The sequence below is a fragment of the Buteo buteo genome, chromosome 2, assembly GCF_964188355.1.
Source record: "Buteo buteo chromosome 2, bButBut1.hap1.1, whole genome shotgun sequence".
NCBI classification, from domain to species: Eukaryota; Metazoa; Chordata; class Aves; order Accipitriformes; family Accipitridae; genus Buteo; species Buteo buteo.
In genome coordinates this window covers 23,465,390-23,487,825 of record NC_134172.1, presented here as the reverse complement: position 1 = coordinate 23,487,825, position 22,436 = coordinate 23,465,390, and the positions used below count along the sequence as shown (strand labels likewise).

General features: G+C 39.7%; 1 protein-coding gene across 1 annotated transcript in view; it reads right to left on the bottom strand.

Moving 5' to 3' along the window:
• The window catches only part of RSU1 (Ras suppressor protein 1), a 112,276-nt gene that overhangs the window by 82,698 nt on the left and 7,142 nt on the right, over nt 1-22,436 (bottom strand). The window contains exons 3-4 of the mRNA XM_075048341.1: nt 19,556-19,606; nt 2,849-2,969 (exon numbers count right to left, since the gene is read on the bottom strand). Coding sequence (XP_074904442.1) covers nt 2,849-2,969; nt 19,556-19,606 — 172 coding nt within the window. The remainder of the gene's footprint in view (nt 1-2,848; nt 2,970-19,555; nt 19,607-22,436) is intronic.

Here is a 22,436-nt window from a genome sequence, read left to right as displayed (position 1 = left end):
GATGACAAAGGCAGGCAAGGAGCTGGAGACTATATTAATAGAACCTTACTGTTTGTGTTTGAGCTAGAGCTCTGGCTGGTTATCATATGAACAGAAAAGAACCACGAGCTTATTATTCATATGGTCTCTTCTGCATGTACACCAAACATACAGCTTGCATGTATGGATCTTGCTTCAGTTGTCACCTGGGTTTGAAAGTGGAACAAAGAAGACAGGCATCTTTAGGAGAAGCATGTAGAGGTAGCTATTTTGGAGAACTGGATTTTATTCTTCTGTGACAACTGGAAACAATCATGACTTTTCACATGTTATCTCTAAATATATTCTGAATTTGACCCTCCTTCTGATGCAAAAATGATAAATAGTAATAGCCAAAAATGAAGTCAAGAGGAGATGTAATGTATGAAGCATGATGTAACACTAAAAACTATGAAAACTCAGGTAGAAGTATTGACAAAGTTGGGTACCCCAAAATAATAAAGACTTCTGGCTCTAATCTCTGGGCCTTCCCTCCCAAATGCAGCATTTGTCAAACACTGTGCTACGCTATGTGATAAGTACTATCAAATACATCTGTAGGACAGTTAAGCCCATCTTCTAGAAGTTCTTTGGACCCTCAGAACACAAAAGCAGCTGCACCTCCAGACTAAGCATGATAACTACACATCCATGTGAGCAAAGGCAGGAGAAGCACATACAACATTTCTTTCACAGATGCTCAGATACTAACCCCACCTTTCCTCTCCCACTTTTGCATAAGCGAGCCTCACCAGAAGAACAACATGTAGAGATCAGCTCTCTGTAGCTAAACCCTAGATGAAATCCTCTTCCTCCACATCCCCCATAAGGGTCCTACCAGGGACATGCACCTAGTATTTCTATTGTAGTAGTAGCTATTCAAATACAGAAAGGCATTCTCTACTCTTGCTACTGCAGACTTGCCACTGTTTCTAAAACTGTTCTGTATATCAAACAGGACTAAATAAAGTAGCTCCTTTTTCACTAGTAAAACGAATAACTGGCCCTGACTGCCTTTCCCTTTCGTAAGCAAGGAACAGGGAGAGAAAGAGTGTTCTCCCTATTGACAACGGGCAGAATGGTATGTATTCTTTGGCATGGAAAAAGAATCAGCTGAAAGTCCCTGCCCAGCACTATTCAGTCCTGTACAAGTTCAAACATTGAGATTGTGCAACAGAAACTGTGCCACACCTGCCTTCCAATTTTATTTTTTTTTAAGCTTTCAGTGTAGCAGTACACGTTCCCTCTTTCCACCCCATCGCTTGACCCTTCTGCACCAAAATCCTCCCAAAAATAATCTACGCTTTTATTCAAACTTCCCCTCCCCCAACAGAGGGCTGTTCTGATGCCCCGTGTGTACACATGCACTACAGATGACAAGAGGGTTTCTGGGCTGCTCCCCAGCAAACTACTAGGGCCGAACAGTTTTCTTTTCACTGACTCCAAGGACCTCTGAAGCAGAACCCATTTTGCAGAGCTAAGGCTGGCCTGTAAATCCTGTGCCTGGAAGATTATGGTTAAGGAGGAAGGAGGATTAAGAAAGAAGAGCATTTAATCTACAACATCTTGGGCCACATGACAATGAAGGTGGCAACTGTGGTTCCAGACCCAAATGTCTGCTGCTCTTAACCCCAAGTGGACTTTTGCACTACATTTTTTCCATTAATGAAGACCAGTATTTGAACTACACTAACACTTGTCACTGCTTTAATCCATGGAAAGAGCCCAACTTCTTCCTCCTTCCATACACTTGTATATGCCATTCAAAAAATATGGATTTAACCCCAAAGATAAACAGAAACCTGATAATGAATTAATATTTGCTCTGAAAAGCAATTCCAGGTTCAAACAGATATTAAGGCATGCTAGAGATCTAAAGTGACCAAATAAAGACCACAGAAGACAGATCATCATGAAAACATTTATTGGCATTCCAATGGTTCAAGATGCAATTCAATTATCAGAACTTTACAAAGGTATCTAAAACAGGATACACAGAGCCCAGCCAAAACCATTTGGTATTGAAAATAGTAAAAAAACGTCAGTTTAAGGTGTTCAGAAGTTTGAATTTATAAAATACATTCTTTCTATGGGAAGCCTATAAAGCTAAGGCTTACCCCCACCAGTGCTTTACTAAGTAGCTTAATATGCCCAGTTAGTTTTAAGAAGGTTCTGTGCTTCACATTTATTTTCTTAATTCAAGAAAGCCTTCTGCAACTGTAGCTATTATAAAGTATCAACAACTTTACTGGAATATAATATCTGAACACTCAACATGAATGCCTCTGGCTCAAATTCAGTCAATACTAGCTCTTCAAATTAAATGCACACCACATTTAAAGATCTGCTGCTTCTTTTACAGGTCTAATAGAAATTGAAAATTTCTTTAACCCCAAATTTAGGACTTTGGAATTAAAGTCCTAAGTTAACATGGAAAAATTAGCATTTGGGGGTTTTTTGTTTGTTTGTTTGTTTTACAAAGCAGAACACAAAATAGAGCCTGGCTCTTAAGCAGCAACCACAGAATTAAGAGACAGTTGCTAGGGAAGTAAAATTCAATAATTGTTAAGTCTGACTTCAGTATTAGATGAATGTGAGTAGCTGTTGCCCTTAAATGGTTATCAGTATACCAGAGTAAGTGCTTGATCACTTTTAAGTATCCGACTATCCAGAACACTAGCTAAACACTTTGAAGCCATAATTGCGAAGTTATCCTCACAAACACTTTCAAAAAGAAATTTAGTGGCAAAAAATAAGAAGTTTCAGGTTCAGTTGTGACAACATCTGACAGTACCTCTTTTACAGCAAATTTTTGCATTAGGATACGCACCCAAGATTCAGGTGTTTGAGCTTCTGAAGGCTGCTGATCTGTGTAGGCAGCTCCTCAATCTGGTTGTTGAAAAAGTTGAGCACTTCTATGTTTCTCAGGTCTGCGATGTTTGCTGGCACAGCTGTGGGATAGTTTTCACAGTGAGAGACTGCAATTCGAGCAAGCTACCTAGACTATAGATGCTCTACTAACACCTGTCTTTTGCTCTGTTTGTACAGTGGCTGATGGTAGAAACAGCATCTAATAGCTATTGCAATAAAAGCAAAGTTCATATCAAAACCCTTCCTATCTGGAATCTGTTCCTATTGCTGAGAGCAGTCACTTTGTACTCTTCAGAAAATTACTACCAGTACTGTAAGATATTTTGACTAACAAAGACCTTTGCATAGAGAGACAAGGACAACAAATGCTCTCATAGACTAACTGTTGTGGTTTAACCCCAGCCAGCAACTAAGCACCACACAGCAGCTCACTTACTCCCCCCCCCACCCAGTGGGATGGGGGAGAAAATCGGGAAAAGAAGTAAAACTCATGGGTTGAGATAAGAACGGTTTAATAGAACAGAAGAAACTAATAATGATAATGGTAACACTAATAAAATTACAACAGTAATAATAGAAGGACTAGAATATACAAATGATGCGCAGGGCAATTGCTCACCACCCGCTGATTGACAACCAGTTAGTCCCTGAGCGGCGATCCCCCCACCCCCACTCCCCCCAGTTTATATACTAGATGTGACGTCCCATGGTATGGAATACACCGTTGGCCACTTTGGGTCAGCTGCCCTGGCTGTGTCCTGTGCCAACTTCTTGTGCCCCTCCAGCTTTCTCGCTGGCTGGGCAGGAGAAGCTGACATATCCTTGACTTTAGACTAAACACTACTTAGCAACAACTGTGTTGTATTATCAATATTCTTCTCATACTGAACTCAAAACATAGCACGTACCAGCTACTGGGAAGACAATTTACTCTATCCCAGCTGAAACCAGGACACTAACAAAGATAAGCAGGCCGTCACCTGAGTTCATGTAGCACGCACAGGTCTCAAAAGAGCAGAGCCTAAGAGACCTGGATCATTTCACTATTTGAGTTGAAAAAATACAAGTAGTTACACCAAGACAACAGTTTTATTAAGGGTCTTTAACAGCAAACATGAAATAAAAATCCATTTTTAGCGATGGCCCATTCTGCTTACTGCTTAAATAATCTAGTATCCAAGTTCTTTTCCATTTAAGATACAGCAACATTTACAAAAGTAAGTTCAGCCCTAAAAGATGAACTGTTCAGCCAAGCCCCCCCATAAGTGAATAACTAACTCATCAATACACATACTTGGCTACATTGGATTACCAACAAATCAATATCTGGTTATTATCTAGAAACATGAAAAATAAGGCAGAAACAAAATATGAATATGAGATATGCAGATGAGATTAAAAAGCTATTCAGATTTGCATCTTTTCCTCCTTAAACCTAGTGAGATTTAAGCAGACAGAGGAGGTTAACAAAAAAGAAGGTTGGCAAACCACCTGCACAGAAGCTTGCACCTGTGTTCAATATTCACCTTGGTTCAGTCTCAACTTTGACTGCATCAGGAACCCATAGAGTGCACATCTAACTAATTAGAAGTTTTTATGAGGCCATGATTTTCTTTTATTTGTTGGCATGAGGCAATCTCAGTCTTAAAATTGAGTCAATAATGTTTACAAAGCAGAACATTATAGTATGTCACATTTACTGGATTATAATCTTAATTACATTGTGAACAATAACAGGATCCCTAACAAACACTCTAATTACACTACATAAATATTACTGCTGAGGGTCATATTCATTGCGGGAGATTTTTAGCAGACTTTTTATAAAGTCACTAAGGCAAATCTGAACATTTAATAGCCCTCCCTTTGTGGTATTTTCCAACCGGTCCATGCGTATCTGTCACTCAATGATGGCAAGAATTATGTGCCTTCAGAAAGTAGACTAGTGTACTACTACTGTTGTTTGAAATTATTCCCAAACAGAAGTTGACTGAGGATTTTAATTGACATAATTCAGCTGTTTCCAGCCTCAACATTTCACCAGAAAAGTAATTACCAGTATTAAAATGTTTTCATTTCAGAAATTAGACTTTATAATTTGACTTTGATGAGATGCACTGGACTGGCAAACAATGTTTCTGCTCTTCTCAAATAGGTACTATGTTTATGCAAGAATAGGAATCAGAAGTATTAGCAAATACAGGTTTTAGTTTAGTCAAAGCCTACTAAACAATGCTGAGACCAAATGCAATTCTCCTGAAGTTATACTATTGATGCAATTAGTAAAAACACAGTCTGAAGGTTTTGGCCTTTAGGACAGTCTAAGAGATCACACTCTCCTAGAAAAAACAGTGCAACTTAACATTACAAGTTATGCTAAATGTAATGCAGAGCTCTGTTCTGGGAACATTAAAACAAGAGCATGACGTTCACGAGGTCAAACTTACCAAACCTATAGTCAGCTTGGCTGCCTACGTGTCAATTCTGTATTTTAATTATTCAGGCTGAAAACCATCACAAGATGATCAAGAAATTAAGAAGCTATTATCCAAGACACTGAAAGTTCTCAAAGCCAACTAAAAAAAGTACATCTTACACCAAGGACAATACTATCACTACAAACACAGGAAGCCCTCAGAACTTTTTTGATCTTTCTGTGAAGCTGGACTACAGAAACTGTCAGACTACAGAGACAATTTGTTAGTGCTACCCTCATGTGAGGAAAGCCAGCAACACCTGATGTGCATTTCAGTTGAATCAGTGTTGGTTAATGGGCACCTTATATTCAGGCAGTCCTATTCACAGTGGATTTAGTTACCTAATGACCACTTGCATCATGGGAGTAGCAGCAAAGCTGTTCTGCACCTGTGAACAGACCACAAGATGGGGACAAGCACCCTCCAAGCAGCCTGACAGAGTCCAAACAATAAGTGACATCAAAGCAAAAAGCTGGACACAGCTACTGAGCTCCCTTGAACTAGCAACACTGATTTAAGTCAAATACCTGTCCAAATCAGCTTATTTCCCTCCCTTAAGAATAAATGGATTCTTAAGCTTGTATCTCACTTCTGACTTAAGCTAGGAGACTGTGGGGAGAGGAAGAATCATTTCAAGCAAGAAGGTGAACAGTTATTTTCATTTAAAAAAACAAAACAAAAAACCACCACACACAAATAGCCCCCCCCCCCCAAACCACAAAATCCAAAAAAACCCCATGAAACCACCCAGAAAAAGATGACACCTAGACACCAAGACAGGAAGAAAACGCCTTCCAGAGACTTGTTCACGAAGATTACGCTTGTGCTGAAGTTCACAGCATCAAAGAGAACCCTAGTTTCAATGGGTTACTACGCAGTTAAGAATCTCAGATTCTACCTACTCATCCCACTTGCAAACACGGGGCAAAAACTCAACTTCCATTGGCTAGTTTATCAGAGGTTTTTAATTTGGTTTTCTTTTGTCAGGGCACAGGTGTGAGTAAGTGTCCCTAGTGAACAATAGGAGCTGTGTCCTTGCACACTGTCTGCTAAGTTTCTGATATCTGTATAATTCCTACATACTGTATTCCATGTTGTGAATCACACTTAGGATACTTTATATCATTATTTTCTTCAAGCCATACTAATAGCTGCATGGGCAAGCAGGCTGAGATGAGAAAAATGCTAAAAATTTAGCAAAGGATTTGGATGAAATACTTTGTGTCTCACCCTGTTAAATCAAAATAAAAAGCCCTAATCCACAATTGTATTTTTTGGTTTGGATGGAGGGGCTTGAGGCATTCCATGAGAAGAAAAAACAGAAGAGTAGGTCAAGACCAGGCTTGTGGTAAGGGAGAGAGGACTTTTTCCTGTAACAGCTTATTTTCTGGTCCAACAATTCAGATTAATTTGTAGTATGAATGAATGCTCTCTTGGATTCAAAGAAAAACGGAAGACTGAAATTAACTCCTGTACTGGTCTTGTAGCTAAACTGCACAGGTTCAGTACCTTCAGGTCTAAAGATGAGCAGTGGTCAAGCAAGGTTGACTAGGCATATAATGTTCTCTGTTCTGAACTTTACACAACTAAGTGCATCCTGACTACCATCCCACTGTTATGTTGCAAAATTCTTTCCAGATATATAGCAGACTGCCAAATACCAAGAAATTCATGTTCTGGCAATACTGAATTCCACTCGAGTCACCTTCTCATGATGAGCTGTGAGAGTGAACTGTCAGCATCCTGGTTCCATTCACCCACATATTTACAGTACAATCCACAGTGTCTTAACAACTCTTCTAAGACCATCTGCTGCCCAGTGTCATTAACAACTAAACTCCCCCTCAGCAAATGCTAGTAAAATTTGGCAACCCAATGCCTTTGCATTCTCCTGTGAAGCTTCAGTCACATCATGAAACCCCATTCATATTAAGTCTCACTTCACAAGACCAGGAATGGCTTCCCTCCCCGCCTTGTTCAATACTGGAAAATGCATACAGTGATTCACTATGACAGCTATAGACTTCACCTTGATTTCAAGAGCTTGGCTGAGTGAAAGAGAGGGTCTACAGGCTCCACACCAAGGAATAAGAGGACTTTGTTCGCACTCCTGGAAATAAGGATTGGCAACTTGTCATGCTTCAGAACATTTAAAAAAAAAAAAATGCTCTTTTTTGCCCTGAAGTTAGTGGCAATTCTTTAGGCACTAAAATATATTCTCAGCAGAGCAGCCTTTCACTCAAGGCAAGTTATTACATTTTATTCCTACATAAGCAGGAGCTGTTTAAAAGTTCTGATAAGATTTCCAAAACATACATAAGAAGGATTAATACTATTCAATGCCTATGTAACCCCACACCTAAGTGTCCTGGATCTGGACCTTTGTTCTCTCTCCACATCAAGAACCAGAAGCCAACACCAGACATCTATCTTTACTACAGGTCTGGTGTTGCCCTCTGCTGGAGAACAGATACTGGGTTAGATGGACCTTTTATCCAAGGCAGCTATCATGCAGAGCAAGATGCTAAGAACATTTAAGTCAGTTAAAACAGCTTGGAGTTAAGTGTCTCAGATGTAACCCTTTCTCATAAAGCATGAAGTCAAGCGGTTCTCATACCACCACCTAGAACTGACTTCTAGATCCAGCTCCTTTTGTATACCCAACCTCTGACAAAGGAGGAAGAACACAGAAAATGGAAGAGGAGGAAAGGAGGTGCATTTTTTTCCCTCCAGTTCCACTCTGCCACTCTTTAGTCATTCATCTAGGTTTCGATACAATTCCTCCTGTGGTGGCAGGGCCCTTCATACAGCTGAAAATGCACAGGCTTCAGAAAGTCTCCATTTCAGCAAATGATCTCCAGGACTATTTCTCTTAAAAGCTTCTATGAAGCACTGGAAAACAACAGGAATCCTCACAACTTCAAAAGTAAACAAACTCAGATGTTTGCAAGACTAAGTCTCCATTTGCTTTTCATCTAAAAGATGAAATCTAGGTTGTTTTGGTTTTTTTTATTTAGTACGGACCAACATTAAATCAAACATTTCTGAACACACTCTTAATAAGAGACACCCATATCAAAATTTTCTTTACAATTCAAAACTAAAATATAAAACATTTTAGACAAGGAAGCTCAGATGAAAAACGTGACAAGAGTCAGTAAACTACCCAACTGGACAAGTGAAATGATTTTACTAAAAATATAATTCTCCATGAGAGGAACACATGGTATCCAAACTGAGTTAAACATTTCAGTTCATTTATACCTTAACACAGAATGTTCAAAATAAACATTGTCCCACTGCTCCTTGGAAAATCATATCTGTAATACCTACCTATTCATAAAACTGTGCACAAGCAAGCTTATGATCTCCTCAATGAATATGATTCAAAGGCTACAGAAAACCTCCCATTGAATTCAATGGGTTTTGAAGCAGACATCAAGTGAAATAAGAATTTTATTTATTTAAAATATGATTAGTTTCTTTGGCATTCACATCTTTAGAAACTTTAAGCTGCAGAATCCCTGTTTTTTCAGAATGTTTCTTTAGCTAATGAAGTAATTTCACAGTACCTAGGAACATGACGTTCAGTAGTACTCCAAACCTTTACAGGTTCTAAGGGAATATTTATCCAGAAGAGCTATTAAAATAGCACTACTTGTCAGAGAAGAGATTTATAAGACTATGCCAGTTTCTCATTAAACTCTTCCATTTAAAAGCTGGTCAAGAGTCATATGTACACAGTAAGGAGAACTCAATACAGACCTTTCAGAGTGCTATCAGTCCATTGTAGATCCCAGGTAAGGTTTTCTTGCAAAGAGCAAGAAACTACTACTTAAGCCTAGAGTAAAATCTGTAGGCTATACAATATAATAAACCCAGTTCTGCAGACTGTTGCTAATCCAGTTAGAGTCAACAGGAACTTTTAATGAGTAAGGATCCCTTAGAGTAAAGGTCATAAAGACATGAAATGTTACTCACATTTCATGGGGGAGGAAGAATTTAGAATACTAAATATATAATGCATTCTGTGCATCCAATATAACTGTACTCGTAGAGCTGGAGTCATGTTTAGATTAATTTGACAAGGGTTCTGTTATACTGAGAGAAGCAATCAGCTTCACCAAAATGAAAGAGGAATTAGCAGAGGGAGAACACAACAGTTTTCGTTTTAAATATTCATAGGCATGCTGATATCATACTTGGCAGTTAACTGGAGAGAATCCTGATCCCAAGTGAAGCATACAGTACTTAATTTACACACTATGTAGTTCAAGTTTCCCCTTTTGCCCACCCTCCAACCTCTTCCAAAGATGGATACTAACCTTCCTCACACTGAAAACATTAAAAACAAACTTGTCTCCTTAATCTTCAGCTCTTTCCAGAAACCAGCAGAGTTCTTGTTTACAATTATCCACAGAAGCACTGCAGTTATGAAAATTTTCTTATGAACACGTTTAAATTATATTATAGCTCACTGATGTGCTACTGGGCTAACAAAGCAATTTATCAATAAACAGTTTTAATTTAGAAGCCACAGTCTAAGGAGAAGTGCTGTGAGCACAAGAAAGGCTGAGAAGATACTGGGAATCAAGTGACATCTAGTGAAGACAAAGGACAAATCTGTTCTCTGAGAAGAAAGCTTAAGATGCACTTCAGAGTTTGCAGAGACACTAGAAACCATGGGCTAAGGTTAGGAAGAGATTACTACATTGAAAATAAACCACCTAACAGCAAAGAACTGAAACCACACCAAAATAGCTCACAAAAATCTGATGTTTGTTGGCTTTTTTACAGCAGTAAGGAACAGTACTGTTCAAGTGAGGGTGGGTATAAAAATGCGGATATGAACATGGCCCTTCATTTCTACAAATAATTTTGAAGAAAACAGAGTATTAGCCAAGCTTTTTGAATTAGTGTGACATGCAAGTACTGTAGTGGACCACAGCATCTTCAGCTTCAAGAATTGTTTTGTGAGGAGTGCACAGTTCATCCAAGATGCTTTGCTATCTTACTCTTATGTCAGGAGAAAAAAAAACCCATGTGGTACACCAGGCAACAGTTGAAGAACGCAGGCTACATCCCCTTGTTACAGGTCAGATCATCTGTATGCATTGATATTTTAACAGCAGGGAATGGTTAAGAAAAGTAACTTCTACAGGACTACAGAACTTTAGCTGATAGTGTAAATTGAGATTTATTATTAGGCTTCCACCAAATGCAATTGCAAATGGTCTTCACTAAATCTCAGTGAGTCTCCTCCAGGTGTTTAAGTTGTTTCAGAGTTTCACACTACCGCACAGTAGCTGGCTTTAGTTAAATCAAAGCAGCTGAAGTTCAGCATGCTCACCTTCCCCTCCCTCAACATTCTCCTTACTGCAGTCTATTTCACATGCTTTCTGCAGTTCACAAGACGGACTAACCAAAGATGCCCTGAACATCAGGTCTTGAAGCGATACTATAGGTTACCCCTCACAGGTCAAGGTCACTTCAGTCTCTTACTCAGAATACCGACCTGCTCATGTGCTTTTAGCAGTGCTTGTTTACAAAATCTTGCTCTCACTGCATCTAAAACAAATAGTCCATAATTTCATTTCGGTTTATTGGACGGTATTAGTAGTTTACACTTTTTATATCACTGAAATGTTTTTAAGAACTCCCATAGGACTATTTTTCACTGCTACTTGGATCAACTGACTCTTCCCCCCATTCAGCATCACAGACTGCCATGCTGACGCCGTTTATCAGAGACACCAGCCCATCCTCTAAACACACACAGGAAGAGGCTGCAGTAAAAGAGCTCACCACTGCTCAGAAGCAAAGTCAGCACACGTGTTTACACATGATGTTCTTGTTCCAGCCCTCAGAGCTGGGAATGAATTAAACTCCCTCCTAATTTGGGCTCCCTATACCCAGTACTTAAAGCAACTTCTTTGAATCCATATGGTAGAGCTCTCCCTGCACTTCTACATTAGCTGATCCCAGGCTTCAGCTGACTGTATGTTTCATTTTGAGCTACAGCAGATATTCCTCCTAGACAAAAGAAACCATGTTACCACAAATTGCCCATCCTCAGATAAAGATCAGGAAATTACTTCGCCCTAAGTGTTATTTCACTCTACAATATTTTTGACACAGGGGGAAAAAAAAAATGGAAAGAGGCCAGATGGGTGAGTGGTCTGAAGGGAAATGCTGTGTCATTATCCACTTCAAACAACACACACCTGATTGATTACTAGAAGAACAAAAGAATACATAGAAAATAGAGTACAAAACCAAGTATATAAAACTAAATCTAGTTTCCCCTCAATCTAGACCAAATCTACCTTTCACCTCTGTCCTTCAATATTAGCAACAAAAAAATTCCATTCCGCTTGTTAGACAGAAAATTCTTTAAGATGATAGAAAATTAGCTCTTTAATGAAGTGAGTTCACTTGTGCAACATTCACTAGCTTTGAAAATGCCAACTTGAAAATAGTCTATACCTGGCAACAGGATTTCCAACAATTTTACATTACAACCTGTACATACACATGGAGAAAGATCATTTATATGGGGCTTCCACAAAAAAAATTACAGCTATTTTAAGCCATTGGGAGATACGTGAAGACACAAGAAATTTGTACTAAAACGGAGATACATGAAGACACAAGAAATTTGTACTAAAACATGTCAGAAGACATTGAGACTACAAAAGGAGTTAATATGTTTGCAGATGCCTTTCAATAAGACAACAGCTGCTGAAGAACTATGTTAAAGACAAGTGATTTGTGTCTAGCGCCATATTTAGTGTGTACGCTTACTTATTATGCAAAACTAACTTTGTTGCCATACAGCACAAACTTTGACAATTTCATTTACGCATAAATTGGGGTAGTTTCAGCATGCACTCTTTATACCATTACAGCACAAAACTCTCTCATAAATTATTCTGCTTCATTCTCCCAAAGTTTCTTAAGACCAAAATTTATATTATTTAAAGCTAAAATGCTCTACCATCTGTAGTTTCTCAGAACCAAAGGTTTGGGTTTTTTTCAGGGAGGGAAAAAAAAAGCTAACAAGGTATTTAATCTAAATATTTGTGCAGAACTCAGATGTCATAAATTTAGTAAGGCATTATGTATGGGGATCTCCTTTTCCCTCCTTCTCACATCCCCCTGTGCACTGCATTCATAAAGATATTTCCCTTTAGAGATCCCTGCACCAGAAATAGGAAGTAAAAACAAATCAAAATATATAATGAAAATTAAAGGCTTATAGTTAATTTAAAGCACCACTCCTAAGCACAGTTGAGAGGCCACTGTCAGGCAGAAGTCTTGTGCTTTGGACACAACCCTAGTTTCGCTAAGCAGATAGCTTACCTGCACCATTGTGGGGTATATTGTGTCAGTACAACAGTGTGGAATGACTTACCAGAAGGAAGCAGAGGCAGAAGCAAAGTAGGGGAGAATACAAGAAGCAACAAAGAGTAAAGAGTATATGGGAATCTAGTTCCCCCCCAGAAGTCAGCAAGTTTGCTATATAAATAACTTGATACCAGGCAAAATGCAAAGTGTCAGACAATACCAGTGGGAGACACCATAACACATTTCAGCAGTCTGAAGAAGACAAAGCAGCTAGACTGGGAAGGAATTCAGGACAGACAGATGCAGTGTTGCTGTGTTTGGACTACCTCCAATACATCTAGGTATACAGTACAGCCAGAAAGGTGACTTATAAAGGAGACACCCCAATATAAAAATGACACCAAGGGATTTTAGCACAGCAATGAAGGGACAAGCTTCTGTGCTGGTCACACACAGACAGCAAGACAATTTAGAAGGTGATGGTAGAGCAAAGAAACAGTAAGTTGTGTGAGCAGAAAAAAAAAAAGTTTTGAACTGCTCTGCTGGAAGAAGGCAAAATCCACAAGGATTATAAAAAGGGTGACTACGTGGCTGTCAAAGGAATGCAATTAATGAGACACAGCTATTCTGACAGGATCAGAAAGTGAACTCAGAAACAAAATTCAGGTGTGGAAATGGGAGCCAGCAGCAAAAAACTAATGGATCACTTCACAAAAAGGAAAGGACTAAAGATGAGTAAAGGATTACACTCAAGAATCAAGGAATCAGCAATGGAAAAAGGAGAGGACAGTATAGGACAGCAGCTCAGAGGAAAGGGAGAGGAGGACAGAGAATGTGACATCAGGTAATAGAGGCGAGGTTTGAGAAAAAAATAGTTGTTACCAACCTCTCATCATTCAGACATTTACTAATAATGGGCAAGGAATCAGAGCATGAGAGCAAAAGGGTAGAAAAATCATCAGGAGTGAGATATGAATAGCAGACAACCTTTGAGAACGTTTAAATGCAGCACAAGAATATGGTGAAGCTGGCAAGCACAGGATCACCTGAGCTTAAGGAGACTGAGGAGAATAGCAAAAACTAAGCTGCTCTCCACCACTACCTACCAGGCAGGCTGAATTGCTGCCAGGAGCACAAGCGTCTTCCCACGAAAGAAACTGCTAAAGATATTTAAACAGTGACCTCTAATGGACAAATCGTATAATACCGGTATTTCTACTGACAGCAGAAACACGAACTCCAGGCACGATCAGATGACGACACAAAAGCTAGAATCTCTGAATAGATTCTCCAAATGATTACACAATCAATTAATCATCTCAGGGAGTCAAATAACTGTTACAGTAGTTACAAGTCATCAAAAAACTTCCAGCATATCCCAAAAATAAGTGAAAATAAAACATGTCAAGTTAGCAGTGTAATAGCTGTGCCCGTACTGATGACTGGTAAATTGTACCTGTTGTCAATGCTGAAAGTAACCTTTAACATCCCAGCCTGCTTTCCAGTCACGTCTTCCCCTCTGTGCACTCCCAGGTTGGACTACCTTAGGGTTAACCTAAGCTTCTGAGAGCTCTTCAAGCACACTTCCTATTCATGATGTAGTACTGGGATTTTAATTGTCAAACTTCACCAGCATACCAAGTAAGGATATTAAGTGTCACTATACTAGAATGCGAAATTTTGCATATGCTTGAAGCAGCGGGAGAATACCTTGAGTTAGCCTAGCTATCTAAAGTCTACAAGTTTCAGTACCACTTAATGGCAAAATAGTTCACAAAAGCTGCTCTGCAAGGAAAAAAGTAAGTCAGGTAAGGATAAGCCACAATATATATGCTCAAACAGTTTCCTTTAAAAATGGGAGAGTTTGTATTGCTAATTCTGCTCCAATTACTGCTCACTTACAAATCTAGTGGCATAAGAGGACCAAAAGGTGAAGCCTAATCTACCCTGCCAACTTCAGTTCAAGCCTGCAAATGTACTTTTTTTTCCAGTCAAAGACAGCCATTTGGTGTTCTAGTGCAACCAATTTATAAAAAAAGCTAAGCCCTCAAGACAATGTGATACACAAACCTCATTCCCAGATGGAAAAAAAACCAAAACCCAAAACCTCATACTCACTCATCTATTTTACACTGTCTCCCAGAGCTCCAAACCATTCTGCTTGAAATGACATGGGGCAAGTCCCAGAGTAGGAAAGACGGCCAAGCTTGGCAACATGCCTTTCCTCTCCCTGACCTGGGCTACCTGGACATCCAATATTCTGCAATTCCCAACTTGTACCCCAGAACCATTATGAAACCACAAACTGTAGCTGAAGAGGTTTGAACAAAGTAGGACAAAGTTTGATTTCAAGAACTTCTATGACAAACTCCTTAACACAAAACTTCAGAAGCCTCATGACAGTCCAAACTGTTGGAAACCAAGCACAGCAAAACATGCAACTGGCATGGCCGCCCCAGCATCAACCATGGAACAGCAATGTAAGAGAAAACATGCTGGCTGGCTCTGCAAAACACGCAGATCTACACCAACACCTTAAGTTCACTTTCGTCCTACACAGCAGTGTCAGAAAGAACAAGTGCCCAGAATTGCTGCAGACTTCGAGAGAAGTTCCATTCCACTTGAACTTGGGTGAAGCAGTCCTAAGTAGAAGTGCACAAAACAGTAGAATGGATACCCATAAAAATTATTACTGTTGCACAAAAGATGTGGAAACAGTATTTGTGATTGACCACACTGATCAAGCATGGTTTCTACAGAAGTATGTCCTGTGGCTTCAACTCCCTCCGTACCCCTCCAGCACAGCTACCCTAATTCCCTACCACCATTCATGTCCTATTAACAATCCCACTGAGCAGGAGGTGAATGTCACCTGTATGTCCCCCAGGTACCATCAAATGACATGGAACAAAGACAACTTGGTCACATCTACCCAAATTAATCCACCACACTGAAGGGGAAGTCTCTATCATTCAGCCACTCATTTCCACAAATTTGATGAACATTTGTCAGGACTTCTATTCCATTTATTTTGAAGCTAGCCAATAGGTTCAAAAGACACCTGGGTCAGGATCAGACGACCTATGCAGGCTAATAACATAAGCATGACTGTCTTTAATTTTGTTTCTCAGCTGTATACTGGATAGAAGGCTTGGCCCATATGTCTACATTGAGTTAAGAAAAAACACACTCACTTTCTCCCTCTGCTTTCAACTGGATTGTCAAAGGAGACCCCAAAGTGGAATCAACCCATGTTTGCCACTTAGGCAGCAACTGGTTCAACAAGACTGCAGAATTGCAGCTGTTCAGCTTCCCCCAGAGTTTTGCTTCTGATTTTGAAGCACGAAAAGTTCTCATCAAGCAGCAAAGGACAGACTCAAGTGTTTCAGAAGTTACCTAGAGCAGAAGCAGCCAGTTCAAGAATCTTCCATTAGCACAGCACCAGACAGCTGGAAAAAATCCAGCCTCTGATTCTCCAGAAAAATCAGTGTGGATTTGAGTACTTCTGATAATGAATGATTTAGACATGTAAATGCACAAGCACCAACAGTATGAATGGCATACTAAAAATAATAACAAAAACCATGCCACAAAAATATTCTAAGCAATGTGATGGATTTAATGGTACTGTCCTCATCCTTGCTAATGAAACTTTACTTACTTTTAATAGAGTTTGCTGGTAAAAATATGAACTATGGTTACATAAAAATATGCATATCCAGTTTTTACATGTATTTATTCTTCCAGATAGACATATTTACTCTAAACAGCAGAAAAAAAAGCAAGCAGAACACTCATTTAAATGGCAGAAAACTAGTAGAAGATGCTAATATGACCTTAGTGTAGCATGTCAAGTGTCACTGCCACCAGCTTCCTAGTCATTTTAAGAACAATCTGCTAAGACAATTAATTACATAGCTTAAAAGATTAGGTCAACAGTGTCAAATATGAGAATATGAACTTGAAATTTAGCCTTTTAAAAATGCGTGCTGTCTATTTAAATGTCTACATCAATTTGTGAAAGAATAGTAAGTTACAGACTTGATGAGCTACTTCTCAGGAGAAGCAGTGGTTTTACCTTCCCATAAAAGAAATCCAAACATAGCAATTAGAAAGGCTGACAGAATCCCTTGGCTGAGAGAACAGATATACTTGCAGCCTGCTGATCTAAGGGCTACTTCAGAAGAAAGTAGTAATTAAAAGTTGAGATTTAATCTAACACAATTTTAGAGTAGTGGCAATCCTTATACTGGTATTGTGAAAACTAAAACTGCTTTAAACAAATGGTGTACTCTGCTTTTTTCTCGAATAGTTAAAGTCAACGTGAACACATCCTTCTTGGACACCTCTTCTTACCCTATCTTTTTCCTTCCCTAGCCAGGTCTACAGCTAAGACACAGAGCTAGGACATAGGTTAGTTACTTAGCTTTTAACTCTGGTGCTCGTGCAGAAGCATTTCACCCTCCCCAGGCTCAGCTCTCAGACAGTCAAGTTTACCATGATGCAAGTCTCCTTGCAGGAGTTTCAGCCTGTCTTCTCTTCCTCAGAGCAAGGTAGATATCTGCTACCTGCCCAGCCAGCTGTGTGTTCAGCTGAACTCACCCTTTAGGTACATTTAAGATTTGTAAGGTGTCACATGGAAGAGATTATTAAGTCCTTGGAAGTATGTTAGCTTTCAGAAGTTGTAGGATTTTTACAAATCCCAGAGAAAGCATAGTCAAGTTTACCAAGAGTAATGCTTACAACTTGCTTCATCCTTGTGCCAGGTAAGCAGCCATTCAGACAGAAGATACCAGAGCAAATAATCAGCACCAGAGAGAAGTTCTGCCTGGCAGCACTAGGTACCCAACTTTGTATGCGTTGTCTGACCACAAGCATTAGATAGAGGTGTGCAGAATGAACCACTATCTCAAGGCGCCCGCAACCCTCCAGAAGCTGCAGAGAAAGCTGAAGTGGCTGGATACAATTAACTGCCTAGCTTTTAAACAGCTCAAGTTGAGAGACAGATATCTCCTTGCAGTGACCTAAGGGAACACAAAAGCCACCAGCTGGGTGGCCCTGTAGCCCAACTCCATCAGTGGCTGGGAACAGATGCCAGATCGCAATATGCCGAAAGCAAGTTTACCATCATTTTTTCCAAAAACATTCTCTCAGCTTCCAGCTATTTAGAACTTCATGACTTTCTAAACCCGGGGTACAGCTGTGTGTTTAATAGTGATGCTTATGATTTTCCCTGCCTGAATTTTCCCATGAATTTACCCATCAGTTATCATTTACATGTTAGATGGCTGGAAATTGCTGGTCGTATTTATAAATAAATTGAGATTTCTTTGAAAACTACAATAGGGACAAAAACAAATAGCAAGATGCCAGTCTAGAGGACACTATGCAATCAGAAGCAGGGCCTAGAATAACTAATTCATACTTCTCATAGCCACTCATATAGTGCCCATAATTTTAACTATTTATACTACTACAAACCCTTTAAGCTACGCATTAGTACCCAATAAACTGCATCCAGAGTAGAAGTGTTTATGTGCTAGAATCTAAGAATATTTTAATTTTTTCCCTCATACTTAATCCTCTGCAAATGCTCAGAGCCTTAAGTGAGATTTTCGCATTAATACATGTTTTAAATAACACATACCATCTTACAGCTTGTGCAGCAAGTAGTTTAGAGTTCAATAGGCTGGGTTTTATTGGTTTGTTTGCTAGGGGTTTTTCTGTTTGGTTTTGCTTTTTTTTAAACCCATCTCAATTTGTAGAGCTTTCCTTGGGTACAGCCTGGTACATGCCAAAGCACCTACCCAGTCATCTCATCAACACGCGCTCCCTTTGCATGTTCCATTCCCCTCCCCATTTCATGCACTCTTAAAAAATTCAGTTCCAAAAAGGGAAGGACTGGTTGAAATAGAAATCCACTGTCACATGCAGAGAACAGACAAGGACAAGCAGAACACCAACAATACCAACACTTTTCTTCTCTTTAGAAGATGCACAGTAACAGGGACCAGATGAAGCTCACTGCTTGTCTTTCAACAACCAAGCAGCAGGAACGTTTGCACAAGACACTGATGAGTAAGCCTGAAGCATTCTCCTACAAAAAAAATATTTTTTTTGCCTTGCAAAAGTCAGTCTGATATCTGCCTCCACTAAGTTGAGTCCCATATTTATGTTGCTCTCATGACATGTTATTCACCAACACCTCACTTAAGAGCTTCTTTAATATGGGAAGTAGGATCCAAAACATAGTAACTGAAGGTGATGTGGGCAGTACAAGCAAAGGACAACTTACACTCAAAGGATTTTTTTTTTTTTTTTTTTGCAGAAGTAGACTGCTTGACTTTCATGCCTGAAGCTCACATTCAGTTGGCCTTACTCACATATGTTTGGTTATACATATAATGCAGTTGAGTTGTAATTTATTTTTACTTGCTTCAGTCAAATTAATTATCTATCTACCAAAATGCAAACTGCATCATTTCAGATACAGTTAAAAAACCAAAATCCAGAAGTCCTCACCGAAACAGAAGGACTTCAGAGCCATGGTAGGGAATGGATTTTTGGCTGAACTGGTAACAAGACTGATAATTACAGATCTTCCAGTACATGACAGATCTGTATTGAAATTGGAAAGGCATGTTGAACAATGGCTGCTAAGTCACATTCTCATTCTCTTTATTTTTTTAAAGTGCTTCACCAAGAAGCACTCTTAACAGTGACATTGTGCTCTATTACAAAAAAAAAAAAAAAACAGAAAAAAAAAAATCAAACTATCAATGTCAGCTTTTCAATACTGCTCAACTGCCTGTAATAAAGTCCAAAATTAGGAGTATACTTACTTGTAAGTTTGTTGTGACTCAGAACCAGCTGCGTGATATGAGACAACGTAACTGCAAATGAAGAGAGAAAGACGTTAGTTTATGGACATGGCAACTGAGAGCTTGTAGCTGGTTCAGCTAAAACAGGCAAGCTGTCCTCTCTGCTCCAGTAACTCCAGATTCATGTGCACTGTCACAATAAGCAAGACAAGCTCAAGACTTAGGGACACACCCAGCCACTCCTCTGCCCCTTTACTTCACGTTTCTGTTACTGCATCAAACACGAGTCGAGCAGTGAGGACTAGTGCGTCCCAGTACAGATCTGGTTCTGGGCACCCAGACACCTGTCTCATTTCCACCCTTTGAATCCTTCCCAAGGAAAAACAGATAGGTACTCCAACATTTACCCCACCAGAACACATGCCACAAGCAATTACATTTCCGCATGTTCCCAATTAATTATCAAGTCAGTGCTAGATTTAAGTCCCAAGTACCAATAGCTGCATTTACAGCCTCGCATCCATGAAGCACAGTAGCTCACTAGCATCATTGTTGTGTGGCGAATGGCCAGATGACAACACACAATATTTACTGAAATTAATTGAATGATCTGATTGATCAAAGCCCCTCAGACTCCACTTTAATGAACAAACGAGCGTGGGGCACAGGCAGCTGCAGAAACTGGCACTCCCCCTACACTTCACCCTTTACATTTCTTCTTACCTACTTCCACCCTTCACACCACTACTGCTTTCCCTAAAAGCTCCACAGCCGACAATTGACAACAGTATCTGATTAGAAAAATATGCTAAATAGTCAGAGGAGAAACTCGCACCTTGAAGGAGTTCTCAAACATCTTGTGTGTCCCCCCAAAAAGTTTATTGTATTTTATCAGAACTAGAAAAATGGGAAGATTTTCCTCCCCTACACATTTTCCTTACTTCCAGTGCACCCTCTTCAAAACAGCTCTAGAAATTACCTTGCTGCCCCTCCTAGGCAGCTGGGAATTTTTCCAGCCTGAGGGACAGCTGCAGTGCTACATCTCTCATCCCTCAGAGCTTTCCTCAAGCAACAAACATCACTAACATTAGCCCAGAGACAGCCCACAGGGGCCTTGCTGCCATAGGGAATGAAGATATCCTGGTGAGCATGTGTGAAAACTGGCCATGCTAATCAATGCTTACTAAATTGCAAGTTGGAAGAAACAGCTTGGAGAGCTTTTACTTACTGATATAGCAACCTGTTTCAGCTAACCCTTGAAAGCTCATGACTTACCACAGGCAAATATAACCTGTTAGCAGAATCAAAGCAGTCACTCAAAGGTAGAAGCAGATCAGAAAGTGCAGTGTAAAAAAAAAAAAAAAAAAAGGCATCACCACAGTTCCTTGTGCAATTGCAGGTTGTGGAGGAAGGAAAGGCAGGGAGGAGAAAGGAAGAAACAGTGTACCCACCCTAAATTTGTCCTAAAATATGAGCAGTCTAAGTACTGCCTGCACCACCTCACAAAGCAGAACAGAAGGACAGAGAAAGAAGCCCATAGACAGTCTGTAAGAGTGTTGTAGAAAATACAGCACTGAAGGGTAGACAAGAGCAGCAGCTTCCACAAAGAGCTCTAAGCTTAAAAACATAAAAGGCATATCAGCATCTGAACCATAAGCAACCATTTAACACTACTGACTCCTTACATATATAGCTACATATATAGCTAAATATAGGAATGCAACTTACACAAAAAAATAAGAGAAGATACTGGAGATAGTTATAAGCTTGTGAACAAGTGCCTAAGTACTCCTCACATGTTTATTTCTCCTGGTTTAGATATTTTAATAGCTGTGACATTCAGCAAAAGTCAATGTTTCACAGGCCCTTTATTATCCAAGCCTGACTAGTAAGAACACAACCACTAGAAGGGCAACCCTACCAGTTGGCACCCCGAGATGAGAAGTGCTCTAGTCTCCACCTCCACAGCAACTTAATCTAGATCAGAGCCGCATCCAATGCCAGGAAAAGCCGTATTTTCCTGCATTTAACTTAAGAAACAAGTCATTCTAGAACTCTGAGGCTTTGCCTAGACTCACCAGCATCAACAAGAAGTCAGCCTTGCTCCGCTGTATTTAAAGAGAAGCAATGATTTTCCTACCAGGCAGCGGAGTTACCTACTCTGCCCTAGCCAGTTTCCTGCCACCCCACAAGAAGAGTAATGGCTATCTTCTGCATTACAATTCAAACGGCTTGTGTGCCTATCCACATAATGTCCTCCTGTCCAAAAGGGCCCTTTTCCCCCTCATAAGCTGATATAGGAAAGATCCAATTAGTCAAGTCCTATCTTCCCCAAGACTCAAATGTTCAAATAAGTTCTAGTTTATCAAAAAGACAGGAAAAAGCGCACAACACGTACCAAAGACTTCCATCAGCTTTGTACTCTCAGTCCCTCTCACAGTGGTAATGGTGAAGACTAGCTACGTCACCACGCCTTTACAACTCACCGTGCCTGCATGTAAGGTAGCTCCGCATGTTAAGGACACCGAAGAGTGCCTTTAAGGCTGAAGTGTGGAGCATTACAAAGAGCAGGGCTCTGGCTGCAGGCACCAGAATCAGGAAATGGCATTCCAGCTTTGTTCTTGAAGTTTTGGTGTACAGGAACATTTCAGAACTTTTCCTTTGCCCTTCCCATGACCGTAGCATTGGAAAGTAAAGATTTTGTTTAAGCTGCTTTTTCAAAAAAAAAAAAAAAAAAAAATCCATTATTGTTTTTTGATACTGTACCAAGTTGCTTCTACCTCACTTTACGATTTGTTTTTAAAGCAGAGAAGTTGAACTAAAGTAACAGAACAAGACCAACTAACACCACCTCAGCTCCATACTAAAAAGTCAGCACCTCACCACAAGCATGACAGACAAC